Raw genomic sequence first — 16,605 nt, 5'->3', positions numbered from 1 at the left:
TTAAAAAAAAAAAAAAAGCTTGATTTTTGAAAAAGCACAAGACTATCTACATTTTCCATTTGAAAATCAGGCTTTCACACGAAAATGTGAACGAGGACTGAAGCACCTACTGTGCCTATTTTGGCCAAGCATTTTATTCTAAAACTTCATTCTAACATTAAACTGAAGACTTCAGCTAAGTCAAGAGCCATAATTTTCCACGCCTCCTTAGCAAATGCCAAGGTTGAAAAATTCATCTGGACTGGTGCTTCTAGTTATGTTCTTTCTGTCGTAGGGAAAGTTTTGTTCAAACAGTCCATATGGCACTTCATATTATGGTTTGTATTTGAGATATTGTTAATTTAAGTGTCTTTGACCATTCAGCTAGGGAACGATACAAAATACTTACAATGAAGGCCAGGAAAAATCAGGTGTTCATTCGCCAGTCTTGATTTATTTTGGTAACAGTGAGACTGACTGTTCCTCCCATCCCCAAAGCTAATTTGAGGATGGCAGGACTTGAGTTTTGGTTTTCCCTGAATGCACACACAGATTGCGATATCTCAGATTTAGAAAATTGCTTAGGGTTAATGATATATGCACGTTTCATTTTAGCTACTGGATTTCCACCATGGCTGCTCAGTAATAGCACACAACTAGGTGAGAGGAAAACCAAACACCAGAAAACTTGTACTAAAGCTACTGGTGACACAGAATTTTCTTGAGCCACAGATAGTCCGAAAAAGGAACATTAAAAACTTAATTGTTTAAAACTTCTGCAGAGTTCTTTGTGTAACAGCTTAAAAGGAAAAGAATTCACCTGTCTCAGTTTCAATCAATGCCCAAACATTTCATTATTAGTAAAAATTAATAGTTAAGAATAGGGCCAGGGAAAGCCAAAATGTGCATGGCCTGAGCAATCAGTTTAATGGTAAAACACGACATATTTTTAGAAGTGTTTTTGTTTATTAAGGTAACACTTCCATAAGCATTCATGGTTTGCAATCTTGAGATTGTTTCACAGACAAGAAAAAATACAGACACAACACAAAAAAACCAAACACAGCTCACAGGGGGAAAAAAAATACACAGCTAACCACCAAAAGCTTAAAAGAAAATGCTGCACACATTACACGTGTATACGAACATCACACACACACACCCCAAAGGAAACAAAAAAAACCAAAAAGTTTAATTCATGACATGCGTCGCACAGGGAATCCCAGTCGTTGGCAAATACCTTCAGCATGGTCATGGACATTTTCATCAGGGATACGTTCAATCTGAGTCTCTACAGACTCATCCCAAATGGGTCTGGTGTCAAAGATGTCTTCAGGAACTGACTGCTGAGTCTCACTGGATGGCACATTTTCAATAACTGAAACTTCTAGGGCGCTACTGCTTTCATCGTCTGAAACTATTTCTTGTTCTCTCTCTGACTGCGTGAGTCTTTCCACTAATTTAGAAGCTTCATCACTAATTTCTTCAAAGAATTCTATGGAGTTTTTGTAAAGGTCAAAAAAATGTTCCTTACTTTCCTTTGTGGGACTAAAAGCACTGCGGGAGGCTGTAGTGCTTCTGCTTTTAACTGGCAACCGTGATGAAAATACCTTGGGTCTTGCTGTGGTTGCCTCATCTGAGTCTAGCTCAAGCTTCATCTCCCTCTCCCTCTCCCTGGTCTCTGCTTCTGCCTCAGCATAACTCCTAGCTTTTATTGAACGTTTAGTCTTTGGGTCCATGGGAACACTTGCATCAGATTCAGATTTACTTCGGTTATCTGGTTTCATAGGTAGTTTGCTTGTCACGTCAAGAGCTTTGGGTGACTCTAGCTTGCGGACAGATGTGTCTGTGTATGTATATTGTTGTTCAGCTTTTTGGAAAACTGCTTTGACAGGAATTTTAGACTTTGGTTTTGCTAGGTCATCTTTTCCTTCACACTGCAGACTGTCTAGGAAGCTGTCTGTGGGAAGGCTCTCATCTTCCGATTGTTGCAAGGACTGGGATGCAGCAGCAGCAGCTGTTCTTACAGGAATTTTGGATTTGCTTTCACAAGAAGGCACTCTCTCCATTAGAGCAGTAGGGATTTCAATCACAGATCTCTGTTCCTCTGGTGAAGAGTCTGGAGACTCATCACCCTGTTCAGAACAAACTGATCTAGTGACTTTGGAAAAATCTAACTCATCTTCTACTACAGACTGCTCAGGAGAGATAGGGCAAGGCACCTGACTGCTATCAACCACGTCGGTCTCCGTTCTGGACAGGGGCTCAGCTTCAGAGGCAGCAGTTTCTTTCTTTGGTGATTTTGAAGAAGCTGAAATACCCATTTTAATCGGAATTCTGGATTTAAGATCTGCTTTTGTGGTGCCTATGCTGACACCTTCACCCATCATTTCTTCTGATCTATCACTAGACTCAGATGCTGGGGGTGAATATTTCAGCGTATCTTTTTCTTGGATTTCTGAGTCCTCTGATTCTGAAGGTGAAAATGGATCCGGTGAGCTCTTCGGCTTAGAAGATTCCACCTCTGCTGCTTCTGTCACTTCTTCAGATAAAGAAACTTCTTCCTGAGGCTGCTGCCCCACTTGGAAGAAGTGAAAGCTTTCATCTGGGTAGTTCCTTTTGGTCATGTCAATGGCACCACTTCTAGTCATTTCAAACAACTTTCCTTCCTGAAAAAGAAAAGGATTTTGTTCACTAAGTGGTGTCCCTTCTTCGGTGGGTGTTCTGGCCGGTGTTGTGTCAGGTGTCGTGCCTTGTGATCGCCTGTCTACCATCAACCCAAATATCTTTTGCTCCTCTTCTTTCACCCGAGCTTCAAAGGCTTCATCATCTTCACGTATTTCACTCCACGTGTCAGAATCCGCATCAGTTTTAGTGATGACGACTTGACTGATCAATTTCTCTGCTTCATCTCTTATACCCCCAAGGGCAGATTTTGTGGAATCTGATGCTGAAGACCCTTGTGACGTTTTCTGAAATGCATCCTCTGGTTTGGGCTCTATTTCCATATATACTTCCTCTGAAGAGTGATATTCACTACCTGTGTCTCTGCTAAGTAAAGCTTCATCAGTCTGATCTTTTCCTTCTTCAACAGAAGAGTCTTCCCTAGGTAGCAGACTTCTACCAGATCCTACCTTACTTTCAGAGTCAGTAAAGAAATGTTCAGAAGACACATTTTCATAAGGACTTACTATACAAGGAGCACTACTCTCAGCAGCATCTGCTACGCAACTTTCAAGTTCCACTGTTTCAGTGGTAAGGGATGAATACTCTGGTAAGGGTTCCTCAGCATCAGTATCTCTTTGAGATGTTTCAAAATCTGTATCTGCTTTTCCCAAACCACTTCCCAAAGCAGAATGGTCAGTGGTATCATCTTCAGCCAGTTTGCCATCTTGTGGTACAGAGTACTCAGTGGTACTGTGTCCACAAGAGCTATCACCTGCTGTCTCAGCCACAGCTCCTGCAGAAATGAGACCCATGTCTGTTAACAATGCAGCGGTTTTGACATCATTTTCAGTAGTATCATATTGCTGTAGTGTTAGTGAAGGCTCAACATGCACTTCTTTTTGAGAACTCTCACCCATGGAATGACACAGAGTACTCCCAGATTGTGTGGCTGGGGCACCGGGACTAACTGTCTCACTGTCATCTGTACTGTCACATTTTGATTCATCAGCTTCTGCTGATGCGCAACCATCTGAATGACAAGTGCCTGATTCTCTTGCGGAAGCCTTACAGCTGCCCCCAAGGGTAAGTGGTTCCTCTTTGTCATCTTCTGCTGGCTTATCCTGTTCTGCTTTAACTGCACCTATCCTGATAGGGCAATGTTTTGAATCAATGGGTTGAAAACCTGCTTCGTCGGGGCTAGAACTGGAGTCCATGCTGGATGGTAATGGTGAGGGTGGCTGCACTCGGATCACAGGCTCCATTAAGAGGCCTGAGGTGGCCTCCTTTTTTAGCTGAGTCAATTCTGGCTCACTTTCTGAAGAGGAAGAACTTTTTCTAGATTCAGCTGCAGACGTCACCACTGTAGGTATATCTTTTTCTTCTACAGCTGTTGACTCCGGTTCTTCAACTTCACATGCGGCTTCTGAATCCGCAACTACAGAAGACTCATCTTGCTTGCAATCCTTTTTGTAGTCTCTCTTCTGTTTTGCCTCTTGTTCTAATTCATCAAACGTTTTGATTTTGGTCACCATTTTAAACATCTCCTCTTCAGGGGTGAATCTCTTCTTTGGTTCACTTTCCGAATCATCCTCTGGTTCTTCACTGACTTCAGGGATCACGGCTGACTTCGGTATGTTTGACAGTGCCTGTGAGTCTGCTGTTTTAGGTGTGATTTCATAGCTAATTTCTTCAGAACTAGGAGTTTCAGGTGAAAGAGGACTTTTCCCTGAACTCTCCATGAGGGATGTTTGCTCTAGACTGTCATCATCAGCACTTCCCTCAGGGTCACGGAGAATCCTGGAACGTACTGATGCCAGCTCTGGACAGGTTTCTCCTTTGCTAAGAACGGACTGAAGAGGGCCCTGCCCCAAAATACCAGCCTTCACTGTTTGTTCTACAGGGCTACTTTCAAGGGAATCACGGCAGGGAGACTCTTTCATAGGACTGGGCTCCAAAGAATCAGGCGTTTTGTGTGATGAGTTATCTTCTAGCACTGGGCTTGCTTCCAGTGAGTCTTTATGACTTATAGCAAAAGAGTCATCTGCAACTGGGCTAAAGCTTTCACTATCATGGCTAGCAAGTGAAAGTTCCAATTTCTGGGGACTTCTAACCACAACACGGCGTTCACAGCTTATATCTTTTTCTTTCTCTAAAGCAGTGTCATGTGTTTCAGAAGACTTAGTTAAATGTGCAGTGGATTCTTTATCCCTGCTAATATCTTTCATAATGGAAGCTGAGCTACTTTCTTTAAGTTTATCAGCCTCTTCTTCAGAGGCTGTAGGTACAAGCTCTTCGGATACATGGTCAGAGTGAGACTTACTAGTCTCAGTAACAGCATCTAGCTGTCTTTCAGTAATACCTTTTTCAGCTTCCTTTGGAGAGAGTTCCTTCGGAGAACATGTTTCTGCTGTTGTGTGTTCTCTAGCTGCTCCTTTAGCTTCTTCAATTTGCCCATCGGTTTTCTTTGGTGAGAATGAAAGGCTTTCAGGGCTTGTTTCTGGAGTCTCTGCCAGACCCTCATGCTTATAACTTTCCTCAGAGCTGATCTGAGGTGTTCCATCAAGCAGGCTACCTGGAGAATCAGCCACACCCTCGTGTTTAAGGCTCTCTGAGCTCCCATCCAAAGCAGCACTTTGCAGAGAAAGTGCAGGAAGGAATCCATCTTTCACATACTCTGTAGGAAAAGCGACACTGAAAGGACTGGTCAGTACTTGCTCCAAGTTAAGCTCTCCCTCCTCTGTCACTGAAAGGTGTCGGAACTGTTGATATTTGTCATTATCTTCCAGTTCCTCTTTAATGACATCAGAAAAGTCTGTTGAGGTTTTTCTGTCAGGGCTGATCTGGAAGTCCGCATCTCCTTGGTCATCAGAAGTCCTGCCCTTCACAACCGCTGTATCTTTGGCACTTTCATCATCAAATACTGGAGGGAGAGGTTCAGCTGGTTTTTTGCCGCTCTGCTCTTTCACCTGCTCTTTACCTACAGCTTTCTTGGTAATTTCGACAGTAGAAATTTGCATTTTTCCTTTTTTTGATTGCGGCTCTTTCTCTGCTTTTAGTATCGTGCTTTGTTTGTCCTTCTGTTTGTCTGTCTTGTGGCTTGATACTCGCCTCGTTTCACTTTGTGAAGAAATTGTTTTCCTCCGAGTTGTTTCCTTCTCAGGGAGCTGTTGCTTCTGTTTGACAGATTTGTGCTCAAACAGTCCAGATATATTCTTGGACGGGTCTTGCCCTGACTGGAAGGCTTTCATCAGTTCACGAACTGACATGGTCTCTTCGAGTCTTTCTGTCTTAGAAGAAGGTGAAACAGGCGGTTGTGTTTTGTGTGCTACCGGTTTTTTGACTTGTACTGGTCTTTTAGAAGTCTTTTCAGCAGTGCCTTCTCTTGCTTGAATTCTGACAGGTAGTTTTGACCGTATTTTTTGTTCATCTTCCACTCGTTTCTGAAGAGCTTTAACTTTATCTTTTATTGAGCCTATAGGAGTTTCCTCTATAACAGGCGATACAGCTTTAGCCTCAGGAGCAGCTGTCAGTGTTAAGCCAGGTTCCTCACCTAGGGACTCATCTGAAGTGAGCTTCATTAGTCCTGGTTGTTCTTCACTGCTGCGCGCCTTGCCTTCCTTTTGCTTTTGCTTGTCTCTCAACTTTGTCCTAACTGGCTTTTTAATTTCTAAGGCTGGCTTGTGTTGCTCCTGCGGACTCAGCGCTTCAGTTGTTGGAGATTCTTGTCCTTCTTTTTCAGAATCCCTGCTTATTACTACAGCTTCGAATCTCTCTTCTACTAAGTCTTCTTGTAAGGCTTGCGGCTGTACGTCATGAAGAGAAACGTATGTTTTTAAATCCTCTGTAAGGTAATCTACCATTCCTGTCATGTCTGGCTTCTCCATTTCTGTTGGCCCTTTATCTACCCTGACTTCTACACAGGTAGGTTCAGTGACTTCTAGAGGAGCATTTCTTCTGGCCTCTTCAATTTCTTCGTCACTGACAATGACCCATTCTTCTTCTACAAGTTCTTGTTTGGAAAGGGACTTCTGCAAAACTTGTTCTTCTCTGGTATAGGATCCACCTCTCAGAATTTCATTGACTTTTTCTAAGTCTTCTTTCACTCTTTCAACTATTTCAAAAGGCTCTCCTGGCTCTTCTTCAGTGGGTTTTTCAAGATCTTTCACTTTAATGGAGCCTGATTTATCAGAAGGGTCAGTTGTCAAGATGGCAGTCATTTTGATCAAATCTTGTTTCATCTCAGAAACTTCAGACAACAGGTCTGGACTGGCTAGTACAGGGACTTCATTAACCAGATGGCTTTTCAGGATAGATGTTTCTGTAGATTCTGTCTCGTCATCTTTGATGTGAACGAAAACATTGAAAGTAAAATGGAAATCAAAAATAGAGATTGGAAAATGTAATCAGGACTGAAAATGACAGTCTTTGGTTGCAGTGGTAGGAAGGTCAACAAAATGGGCCAGGAATGGTGGATCCACAAGATCTGAGGGTACAAGAGCAAAGCAAAGCTAACGGGGGTGGGGGGTGGAGGGGAGGGAACCAAACTGAAAAGGAAAATGGCAGGAAATAACTTGCTTAACTTTATCAATATAGCACAACCACACATACATTATCAAAGCTGTAACAAACCAAATCAGGACAGCACTGAAAAAAAAACCCAAAACAACAACAACAACAAAATTTAAAATTAAAAACAGAAGAAACACAGTGAAGTTACACAAAGATAGGCATCTCAAGATTGTTCAGATGTTACAGATCAATGTTCAAATAAAAATAAACAAGAAAAAAGGGGGAAAGCATTAGAACTGATTGAAAGTCGATTTCCTCTAAGAGAAAGCCAGTGTTAGCAAACTGTCAGAATAACATCAGGTTAACATTTTTTTTTCTTAATGACCAAAATAAAAAGTTAAAAGTAATTCTGCTTAATCTAAAATATGATCAAATATGTAGAGATCTGAATCAGCTGCAAACCGGCATTTCATCTAAGGGGATTTCACACCTAAACAATGAAACAAACAGTCTTTTGTTTTAAGAGGCATGGTCCTTTCCTTGGAACATCCTCATTGACAACTAATGAATTGACTGAGGAAGGAGAAGACAGAGAAGAAAAGGAGAGATAATAAGAAAAAACTGTGAATCAACTTAGAAGTGATTTCAAAGTTTTAAAATATGTAATGTATGGCAACCAAAAATAGAGACAGTCACACTAGACACATACATACAATTCATGTAAGGCAAGTTATTTCCATGCAAAGCAGAGGTGTTGCAAATGCTGCTGGGTATGTAGCTTCGGTTAAAAAAAAAAACCAACAATAGCTCTAAAAATCATATGAATTAAAGATACAGGAAAATATTGTAAAATGGACTGTGGTGAAATATTTGTCTAATCTGTGCAATCAATATACAGCAAGTGGATGTAGGTAATTCCCATTATGCCATAACTGCCTGCTGGGAATATTTAATTTCAGGAAGGACCACTGGAAAATGTATATTGAGCAGAATGAAACATTGGAGGACTGAAACAAGTTATGAACAGAACGCAATGCTTAGAAAATATAATTGTACATTTTTCTTTTAAAGGTAGTACACCACATAAATCTTGACACATTTCTGCACCCCAGTCTAAAAGCCAAAGTAGCAGTGCAAACAAAGGGAACCTAAACAATACAAAATTATCCGTGTTTCTTTGTAAAAAATATATCCATTTGGCTACACTATTCTCTTGTGTGTAATGAATGCTAAGTATTTGTGCTGTACATTAATTATAAGCAGATTGCTGGGGGTGATTTTGGTGCTGAAAATGTGGTGCTTGGGTGCTGCTGTTTTTAGGGCGAACTGTCTAGTGCCTACTGAAATGCTATCTAGTAATTCTGTAGATTTGTAATACATATATTCATAAATGTCAAAAGGATGACTATCTCACTGGCCAAAGAATCAAGGTAATTAACCTGAAGCAAAGAAGCTCCAGTGGGTAGAAAAACACAAGTACTATCCAAACAGCGCGTGGCTGGTAGCAAGAATGGCTGCTGGGGTTCTCTGTGGCCTAGCTAAATTTGCAGAGTGAGGAAGCAGTGGTAGAGTTACTGCTAGCGAAAAGTGAGAGGACTCCTGAACTGTCAGGAACGGTCAACAGCTGTCAGTAAATGCAGCTGGTAGAGTGCAGGAGAAGGACCTTTTAGGATAGGCAGTGTAGTCATTAATATCCCAGATTATTACTCTACGAGCTTTCGGACATGACACGGCTGGCCTCCCTCACACCTGCACCGAAGTGTTTCTAGCTTGGATCGCAAAGCTGTTCATTCTGCCAAGGAAGGTGAGCGCAGCACAACCGTCTCGGTGGCTGCTCTGTCCCTCAACGTAACTCTGAAAATTAAAGTGCAAATGTTTGTTCCTGAGAATAATTCTTTAAGTAGAACAGCTGAAACAGAAGATGCTGATAAAACCTCTCTCTTTATTACAGTGGTCTGAAGGCTTTGTTGTCTGATTTTATCACTTGTTTCTTTTCACAGTGGGAATTTGTTTTGGATTCAGCAGTTTCTAATAATAATGGCCCGATTCTGTATATACAGAGGGTATATAAGCTGTACCAAGCTTAACAGTCATATTTCCAGCCATATTTCACCACAGTAAAGGCGGCGGGGTAGGGGGAGAAGGGTTAAACAGCCTGATTACTTTGGACAGTATCACTTTTTTGCACAGCTGTTATTTCATGGGTTTAATGAAATCTATTGGAGTGTTAATTAAGTCTTCATTAAAAGTGATACTGTCATTTATCTCAAATATGAGGCAACAATGTGTGTCAACAAATGGACAAAACAAAAAAATGGAGGGATGAGCATTCATACAAGCAAAATAGCAATAGCGGGATCACTAGGGATGTCAAAGGAAAGTAAATGCTTAGATGAACTGTTTTAAACTGTATTACTTGTTAATTTATACATTAAAATGTATTTAATTGGATGGCTGCTTTGGTATTAAATTGTTTTCTGTTACCTTTTTAAGGTATTGATGTTATTAGCAACAGCAGTTAAAGATTAGCTGTCTTTCATGCTTATCTTTATTCTTAACTGTCTTTCATACAAACTGCATTACAATGTCTTTTTTTAAAAAAAAGAAAATCTTACTTTTTTCTGAAGTCATATCAACCTGGAAGAGAAAAAACAAGGGAAATTTAAAAGTTCAAATATAATCAATACATATAAAGTCACTAGTGAGGTAGTACAGGTTGAGTCAAATCCACTAGATGTATGGAGACACACAGATTCATTGACTTAAATGGAACCAAGAATGTATTTAAAATAACAGTAAAAGCATGGCTTAATTTATTTAGTGTTTCTAATAACAGAAAAAGGGTTACTTTGCTATGGTTACGGTCAATAGTAGATGCAAAACTTTGCAAGGTATTTTCTTTAAATGTGACTAGCAGTATAGAGGGCCCAGACTTTTGTATTACTAGGAAACGTTGTTGCGTTTTTCTTAATTTATTTGTTCCCCTCTAAAGCAAAAAAAGTCCAATATGGTCATCTGAAGGCATATGTCCCATCTGGAAGGCAACTAGTATGCTTTATACAGAATTTCATTGTACGTATTCATTTTGAGATCACAGTTTGCATTTTTTGCCCCTGTACTTTGTGATGATGAAAAGCAGGAGCAGAAATGACTGCAGACTTGCTACTGCCTAAGGCAAGAACTAGGACTTGATGCCACTAACAGCTATTGGCACCTCTAAATGGAAGCCGTGATGGCCCTCAGAGGCCATCTTTTTGATTTTTCGGAGTGTATTTGGGTATAGATTGAAAAAGCCATAAAATTTTACCGTTACCCAAAAGAAAACACAGCCCTTGCAAAAAACAAAACAAAACAAAACAAAACACCACAAGAAACAATGTCAGGCTATGAAAATTCAAGAAGCAAATTTTTGAAGCTGCCTTGTAGCTTAACTCTTCGGTTCTGCTAGCACAATCATTTGTCCACGCAAGCAAAAAATTATTTTTGTTGTGTAAATTTGGATACGCAAAAGTGTGCAAAGTTCGAAGTAGCACTAAACATTTCATTTCCTATATAAACTTGTGGTGGTAGGATGACTGTGAGGAATGGAAATCAGCTATGCAGTACTGTTGATACAACATACTGTGTATGTTAAAGCCCCCAAGATAGTTTTTTAGTGAGTGTTGAAAAGGTTTTACCTGTTTAAAAGTATTCTTTATAAAGATAAATGCAATATATTGTCTCAGTTAAGATGTTACTAATTTTTGCTTTTCTATAAGCTGAAAATGAATACAAGTAGATCACTGGCAACACTTATATGTTCATACATGCCTTGCAATCATTTAGGCCTACATTATTAAACGTCACACTTAGCAGCGTGTATTACAGATCCATAATAGTGTGAATTCTCTGATGTACAGATTGTGCTACATGGTAACCTAAGACCCCTAGGATACTTTAATTCCCCTTACTTTAAGTTCCTCTGAATCAGTCTGGAATTATGTCAGCATACTGATTAATATTACTAACATAAAAATGAATAAAGTAAACACAAAAATAGTTTAAAATGGAAGGTGTTTTAGCTGTTGACGAGCTTGCGCTTTAGTTTCTTATATAAAAATATAAGAAGTCACCAATGTTTGGAAAAACAGTTTTCCAGTATCCTTCACACTGTTTTTACAGAGCATAGATTTGTTAAGAACAACTTTTGGGGACTTCTCTGGGAATGCATAAACGGCATTACAGAGGCTAAAATAATTAGTTTTGTGCTTTTGGTACAAAACCGAATGATCACCCGTTAAGAAATGTTCCCTTCCAAATGAATATAGTGGGAATTCGCTTAAAACCTTTGGCCACGTTTTCACTTGACAGTGCCTATACTTGAGCACTGAAATAGGAGTGGTAATTATTTCTGTAATCATAATAGAAAAACTACAACCCATGCAACGAAACTTCTGAACTCTGTTTTGCAGTTCATGGAGAAGATGCCCATCGTCTCTCGGGAGCAGGCTACTCTCACACTCCTGGCACTCTTACTTGTTTCCAACAGCTGAACATGATCAAAATGTGGGGAAGCTTTTCTAGTGTTACCCATCCATGTAGGGCTCAGACCTTAAGGAACATCTATGACTGCCAGAAAAGGGCTGGGAACGTAGCGGGGAGTTGGCCACGTTCCTCCATGAAGATGCAATTCAGTTTATGCTAAGGATGAAAACTCCACACCTTTTACTTGGGGTAAACTTCCTTGTAACTTTGGCCAACACTGATTCTGTACCGGACTGCAGTAATCCAACTCAGAAATCTGTAAGATCCAGTCTATTGGATGTTATAAATGGACAAGACTGGTGAATTGCAGCCCTTTCGGGTATACAGGTAGTGCATTCAATTGGAATCTGGTCGCAGACTCCCCCCAACAGCAGGAAACTCACTGATGGAGGTAATTATTGTATTTAGGTCTGTTCCTCTGCCTTCGTTCCCTCCCAACCCCCCACCACTAACTAGAGGAAGCATATTCAGACCATCCTTAGGGGTATTTAAAAAAGATATACCATGCCAATGACCCACTGGTTCTGAATACTTTAGATAAATCTAGCAGCAACCCTACGTTATTTTTAGCATGCAGGATGGTTCTCAGAATCAGAAAAAAACACTCCCATTTCCCCTTTTTTGTGCAACAGAGAGAAAGCTTAAAGAAATACACTTGTATGGCAAAATAATTTTTAAATTATAAAGGAACTGTTTTGAAAGCAAAATGAACTATTATCCACCTCCAAAATCATTGCATCTGAATCAGTAAAACTTCAATTCTAACATAGGGAAAGTTAAACTCAGCAAATTCCAGAAGCGAGCCGGTGCAAGATCCTTTTAAGTGCGCTCCTCTTCATTGTTTCTGTAGCACTGAGCTAATGATCGATGTGCCTGTTTCACTACAGATCTAATCTTCCAAGTCATATCTGTTAGTTACATTTTAGCAGTATGCATAAGCAATATCATGCTGTTATAGCAACATTACCTCTTCTTCTTGTTCTTGATCTGATTCTGATTCCTTTCAGTTCCAAAATGCCATGCAAAAAGAGAAGGGGAAAACAGAGCAGGCAAAATGCAATTTTTTTTTTTTTTTAAGAAGAAGAGAGTAAGAAAAAAATAACTTTTGACAACATTTAACAGAAAAGAAGAAAACTCAGTACTTTTCTGCAATTGATTTCTTATGTCAAAAAGCGGCAAAACTAAACCGTCGGTTTAAAACACAAAAGGCTACAGAATCAAGCAAATTGCAGACAGAAAACTTGCTTCTGGGTGTTAGACTTCTAGTGATCCTTCTTTGTACCAAAACTTACAATATATACATGCTTTTGCACCCACAAATTAGCACAAATAAATACTTAAAGTAGTTAAGGAAGTTACCCATTTAAAGTCAAAATACATTGAGATGTGTTATTTTTAAATTATACAAAAATGCTACCATGAAGATTATATTATACGCTAAAAATGCTGAGAAAAAAATGAACACCAACCGGCAAGACTTTGGGCAAACAGCCTAATACATTCCTAAAAGGCATGCAGCTCCTAATCTGACAAGGGCAGCAAAAAATCCAAGTTATCACAGAATAGCAATAAACCGACTCTTTCTAAGGAAACAAGTGCTTCTTAGTATCTGGTCTCATTTAAACAGAAATCCAGGGCACTCCCATGATTTATGAGAATTCGGCTGGTCTCAGTCTTGTTATTTATAAATACTAACTCATACCAGAGTTTTCCTCTCCTTTTTCTGCCCTTGATATTGGACGTGTTCTTCCCCAGGAACATTAATAACAACAAAATTCTGAAGAAAGAACATTTACATGATGTGACGTACTTACAGATTCTTGAAAGATTGGATCAGATGTAGGAAGAAAAGTTGCCAGTGTAATATTAAAATCTAGTCTACAAAACTATTTTTGGCACTGCTATAAACTTTCCACATTGTAGAGCTCAAGTCTGCTACATTTTTGTCATTATCAGCACAGATCAACAAGAGGCAGTTAGCAAAAAATGCTATGGTAGAGCCCATTAACTTTCAAATCGGCAAGTAAAAAATACAACAAATCATTTTCAGTCCTTCTGTATTTGGCGGATGAAGTTGCCGAGCCACTATCCATCATATTTGAGAAGTTGTGGTGGTCCGGTGACATTCTCACTGACTGGAAAAGGGGAAAGATAAACCCCGTTTTTAAAAAGTGAAAAAAAGGAAGACCTGGGGAACTACAGGCCAGTCAAGCTCACCTCTGTGCCCAGCAAGGTCATGGAGCAGATTCTCCTGGAAACCATGCTAAGGCACATGGAAAACAAGGAGGTGACTGGTGACAGCCGACATTGCTTCACTAAGGGCAAATTGTGCCTGACAAATTTAGTGGCCTTCTATGACAGGGTTACAGCATTGGGGGATAAGGGAAAAGCACCTGAAGTCATCTACCTGTGCTTGCGCAAAGCATTTGACACTGTCCCGCACAACATTCTTGTCTCTAAATTGGAGAGACATGGTCTGACAGATGGACCACTTGGTGGATCAGGAATTGACCGGATGGTTGCACGTAAAGAGTTGTGGTCAACGGCTTGATGTCCAAGTGGAGACCAACGCTGAGTGGCATTCTACAGGGGTCAGTATTGGGACCAGCACAGTTTAACATCTTTGTTGGCGACATGGACAGTGGGATTGAGCATACCCTCGGCAAGTTAGCTGATGACACCAGGCTGTGCGGTGTGGTCAGCACACTGGAGGGAAGGGATGCCATCCAGAGGGACCTCGACAGGCTTGAGAGTTTGGCCCGTGTGAACCTCATGAAGTTCAAAAGGCCAAGTGCAAGGTTCTGCACATGGGTCAGGGCAATCCCAAGCACAAGTGCAGACTGTGTGGGGAATAGATTGAGAGCAGCCCTGAGGAGGTGGTCTTGGGGGTGTTGGTTGATGACCCGGCAATATGTGCTTGCAGCCCAGAAAGCAAACTGTGTCCTGAGCTGCATCAAAAGAAGTGTGAACCAGCAGGTTGAGGGAGGTGATTCTGCCTCTCTACTCCACTCCTGTGAGGTCCCACCTGGAGTACTGCGTTCAGCTCTGGGGCCCCCGACATAAAGAGGACAGGGACCTGTTGGAGTGAGTCCAGAGAAGGGCCATGAAGATGAGGAGGAGGCTGGAGCACCTCTCCCTATGAGGACAGGCTGAGAGAGATGGGATTATTCAGCCTGGAGAAGAGAAGGCTCCAGGGACACCTTCTGGAAGGAGCAGCCTTCCAGTACCTGAAGGGGGCCTACAAGAAAGCTGGAGAGGGATTATTTGCAAGGGCATGCAGTGATAGGACAATGGGTAATGGATTTAAACTGAAAAAGGGTAGGTTTAGATTAGATATAAACAAGAAATCCTTCACTAGGAGGGCGGTGAGGCACTGGCACAGGTTGCCCAGAGAAGCTGTGGATGGCCCCTCCCTGGCAGTGTTCAAGGCCAGGTTGGACGGGGCTTTGAGCAACCTGCCTTAGTCAAAGGTGTCCCTGCCCATGGCAGGGGGTTGGAACTAGGTGATCTTTAAGATCCCTTCCAACCCGAACCATTCTGTGATTCTATAATTCATACCTTAAGAACACCGTATGATCTACAGACGTTATCCTTACACTTTGTGAAACAGGTATGAACGGTAACTTCGTCTCCAGAGAGGTGTCACAAGACACGGTCAGACAGTGTGGGAAGTCTTTGGTAAAACAGAAAATGAACCTGGAGGTACTCATTGAGTCCCAGATCTGTCTCACCCCTGCACAGAATCTGGGTAAAACTTCTGCATGAAATAAGATTGGCATAGATCTTGTGCAACACCAAATGAAAGCATGGGAGCTATGTAGTGCAAATTGGATTTTCACCTCCCTTCTGTCACCTCTTCTGAGTCCTAAGAAAATATTCAGTAACATCTTTGAACACTGGTATTAAGAATACCAAACCCAAGAAACTGAAAGCCCTTGGGTGGTATTTATTCTTCTTTAAAATACCTGACTACAAAGATTTAACAGTATTTTGCCCTCCTACTCATTTCTTGTCTATATTATAATGCCGATGACTGTAGATCAGTATAATTTCACAGTACCTTTGTGTAAATGGGTAAAGTGATGTTTAAATTACATATGGCTTGATGAACGAGGCCTCTTGTAGATTTTGGCTCCTTCATGAATGATAATCGTCCACAGGGTTCTTGAGTGGTATCTCGCACCTGGTAGAGCAAACGTACAGACATTTAATCTGTTATTTTGCCGTGTGATCTACTCACGCCACTAAAAACTGTTTAGCAGAAAGAGGCTAGATGTGGGAGTAAAAGCCCATGTAGACAAAAATAATGTGTCTTCCTCCTTTTTTTCCTGATTGTAAATGTACACACGGATGCATTTGTGCATCAAAGCAAGAGAAGGCACAAGCGTGTACAAGCTTACACGCTAGAAACTTATTCACATAAGGCAATTCTAACACTGTAATCACAGTCCTAAAAGAACAGAAACATTCCACGATGTTTTGGCTTCTGTCGTAACTTACAACACCCATTTTTCACTGAAATGGTCCCCAAACTTCACAGTCGTAACAGAGACTCATTTTGTATTAGGTGGCAGAATGAACTAAGTGATTTTCCCCATATGGCAAGAATACCTATTTATGCCAATGTTAGTGATAACTCTCTGCTCCAAATTTTAATATTAAATACTGTTTGTTCATTTGGCTACTTCTTTTGGCTGAAAACAGTGAAAGACTGCACTTAAAATTTCTTCTCTTGCAAAATGTTTTCTCAAATGTATTGATAAATCCCAGTCTTAGAATGTAGAAATTTGCTGGAATATAGTTATAGGTGTGACCATCTGCAAAAGATACTACATCACGTGATACTCTAAGATTTTGCAGAGAGTCTTAGAAAAATCTTTTTCACAGTTGTTAGTAGAAACAAGTGTAAGCACTTCAAACTGAAGA

The 16,605-nt window shown here is 40.6% G+C and overlaps 1 protein-coding gene across 1 annotated transcript in view; it reads right to left on the bottom strand.

The window, feature by feature from the left end:
- The window catches only part of ANK2 (ankyrin 2), a 171,269-nt gene that overhangs the window by 18,487 nt on the left and 136,177 nt on the right, over positions 1–16,605 (bottom strand). Inside the window, exons 38-41 of the mRNA XM_075090087.1 lie at positions 15,740–15,862; positions 12,647–12,679; positions 9,771–9,792; positions 1,220–6,985 (exon numbers count right to left, since the gene is read on the bottom strand). Of these exons, the coding sequence (XP_074946188.1) occupies positions 1,220–6,985; positions 9,771–9,792; positions 12,647–12,679; positions 15,740–15,862 (5,944 nt within the window). The remainder of the gene's footprint in view (positions 1–1,219; positions 6,986–9,770; positions 9,793–12,646; positions 12,680–15,739; positions 15,863–16,605) is intronic.

The sequence above is a fragment of the Phalacrocorax aristotelis genome, chromosome 4 (genome assembly GCF_949628215.1).
Source record: "Phalacrocorax aristotelis chromosome 4, bGulAri2.1, whole genome shotgun sequence".
NCBI classification, from domain to species: Eukaryota; Metazoa; Chordata; class Aves; order Suliformes; family Phalacrocoracidae; genus Phalacrocorax; species Phalacrocorax aristotelis.
The sequence above is the reverse complement of the archived record's forward strand: the minus strand, read 5'-3'. Positions and strand labels throughout refer to the sequence as shown.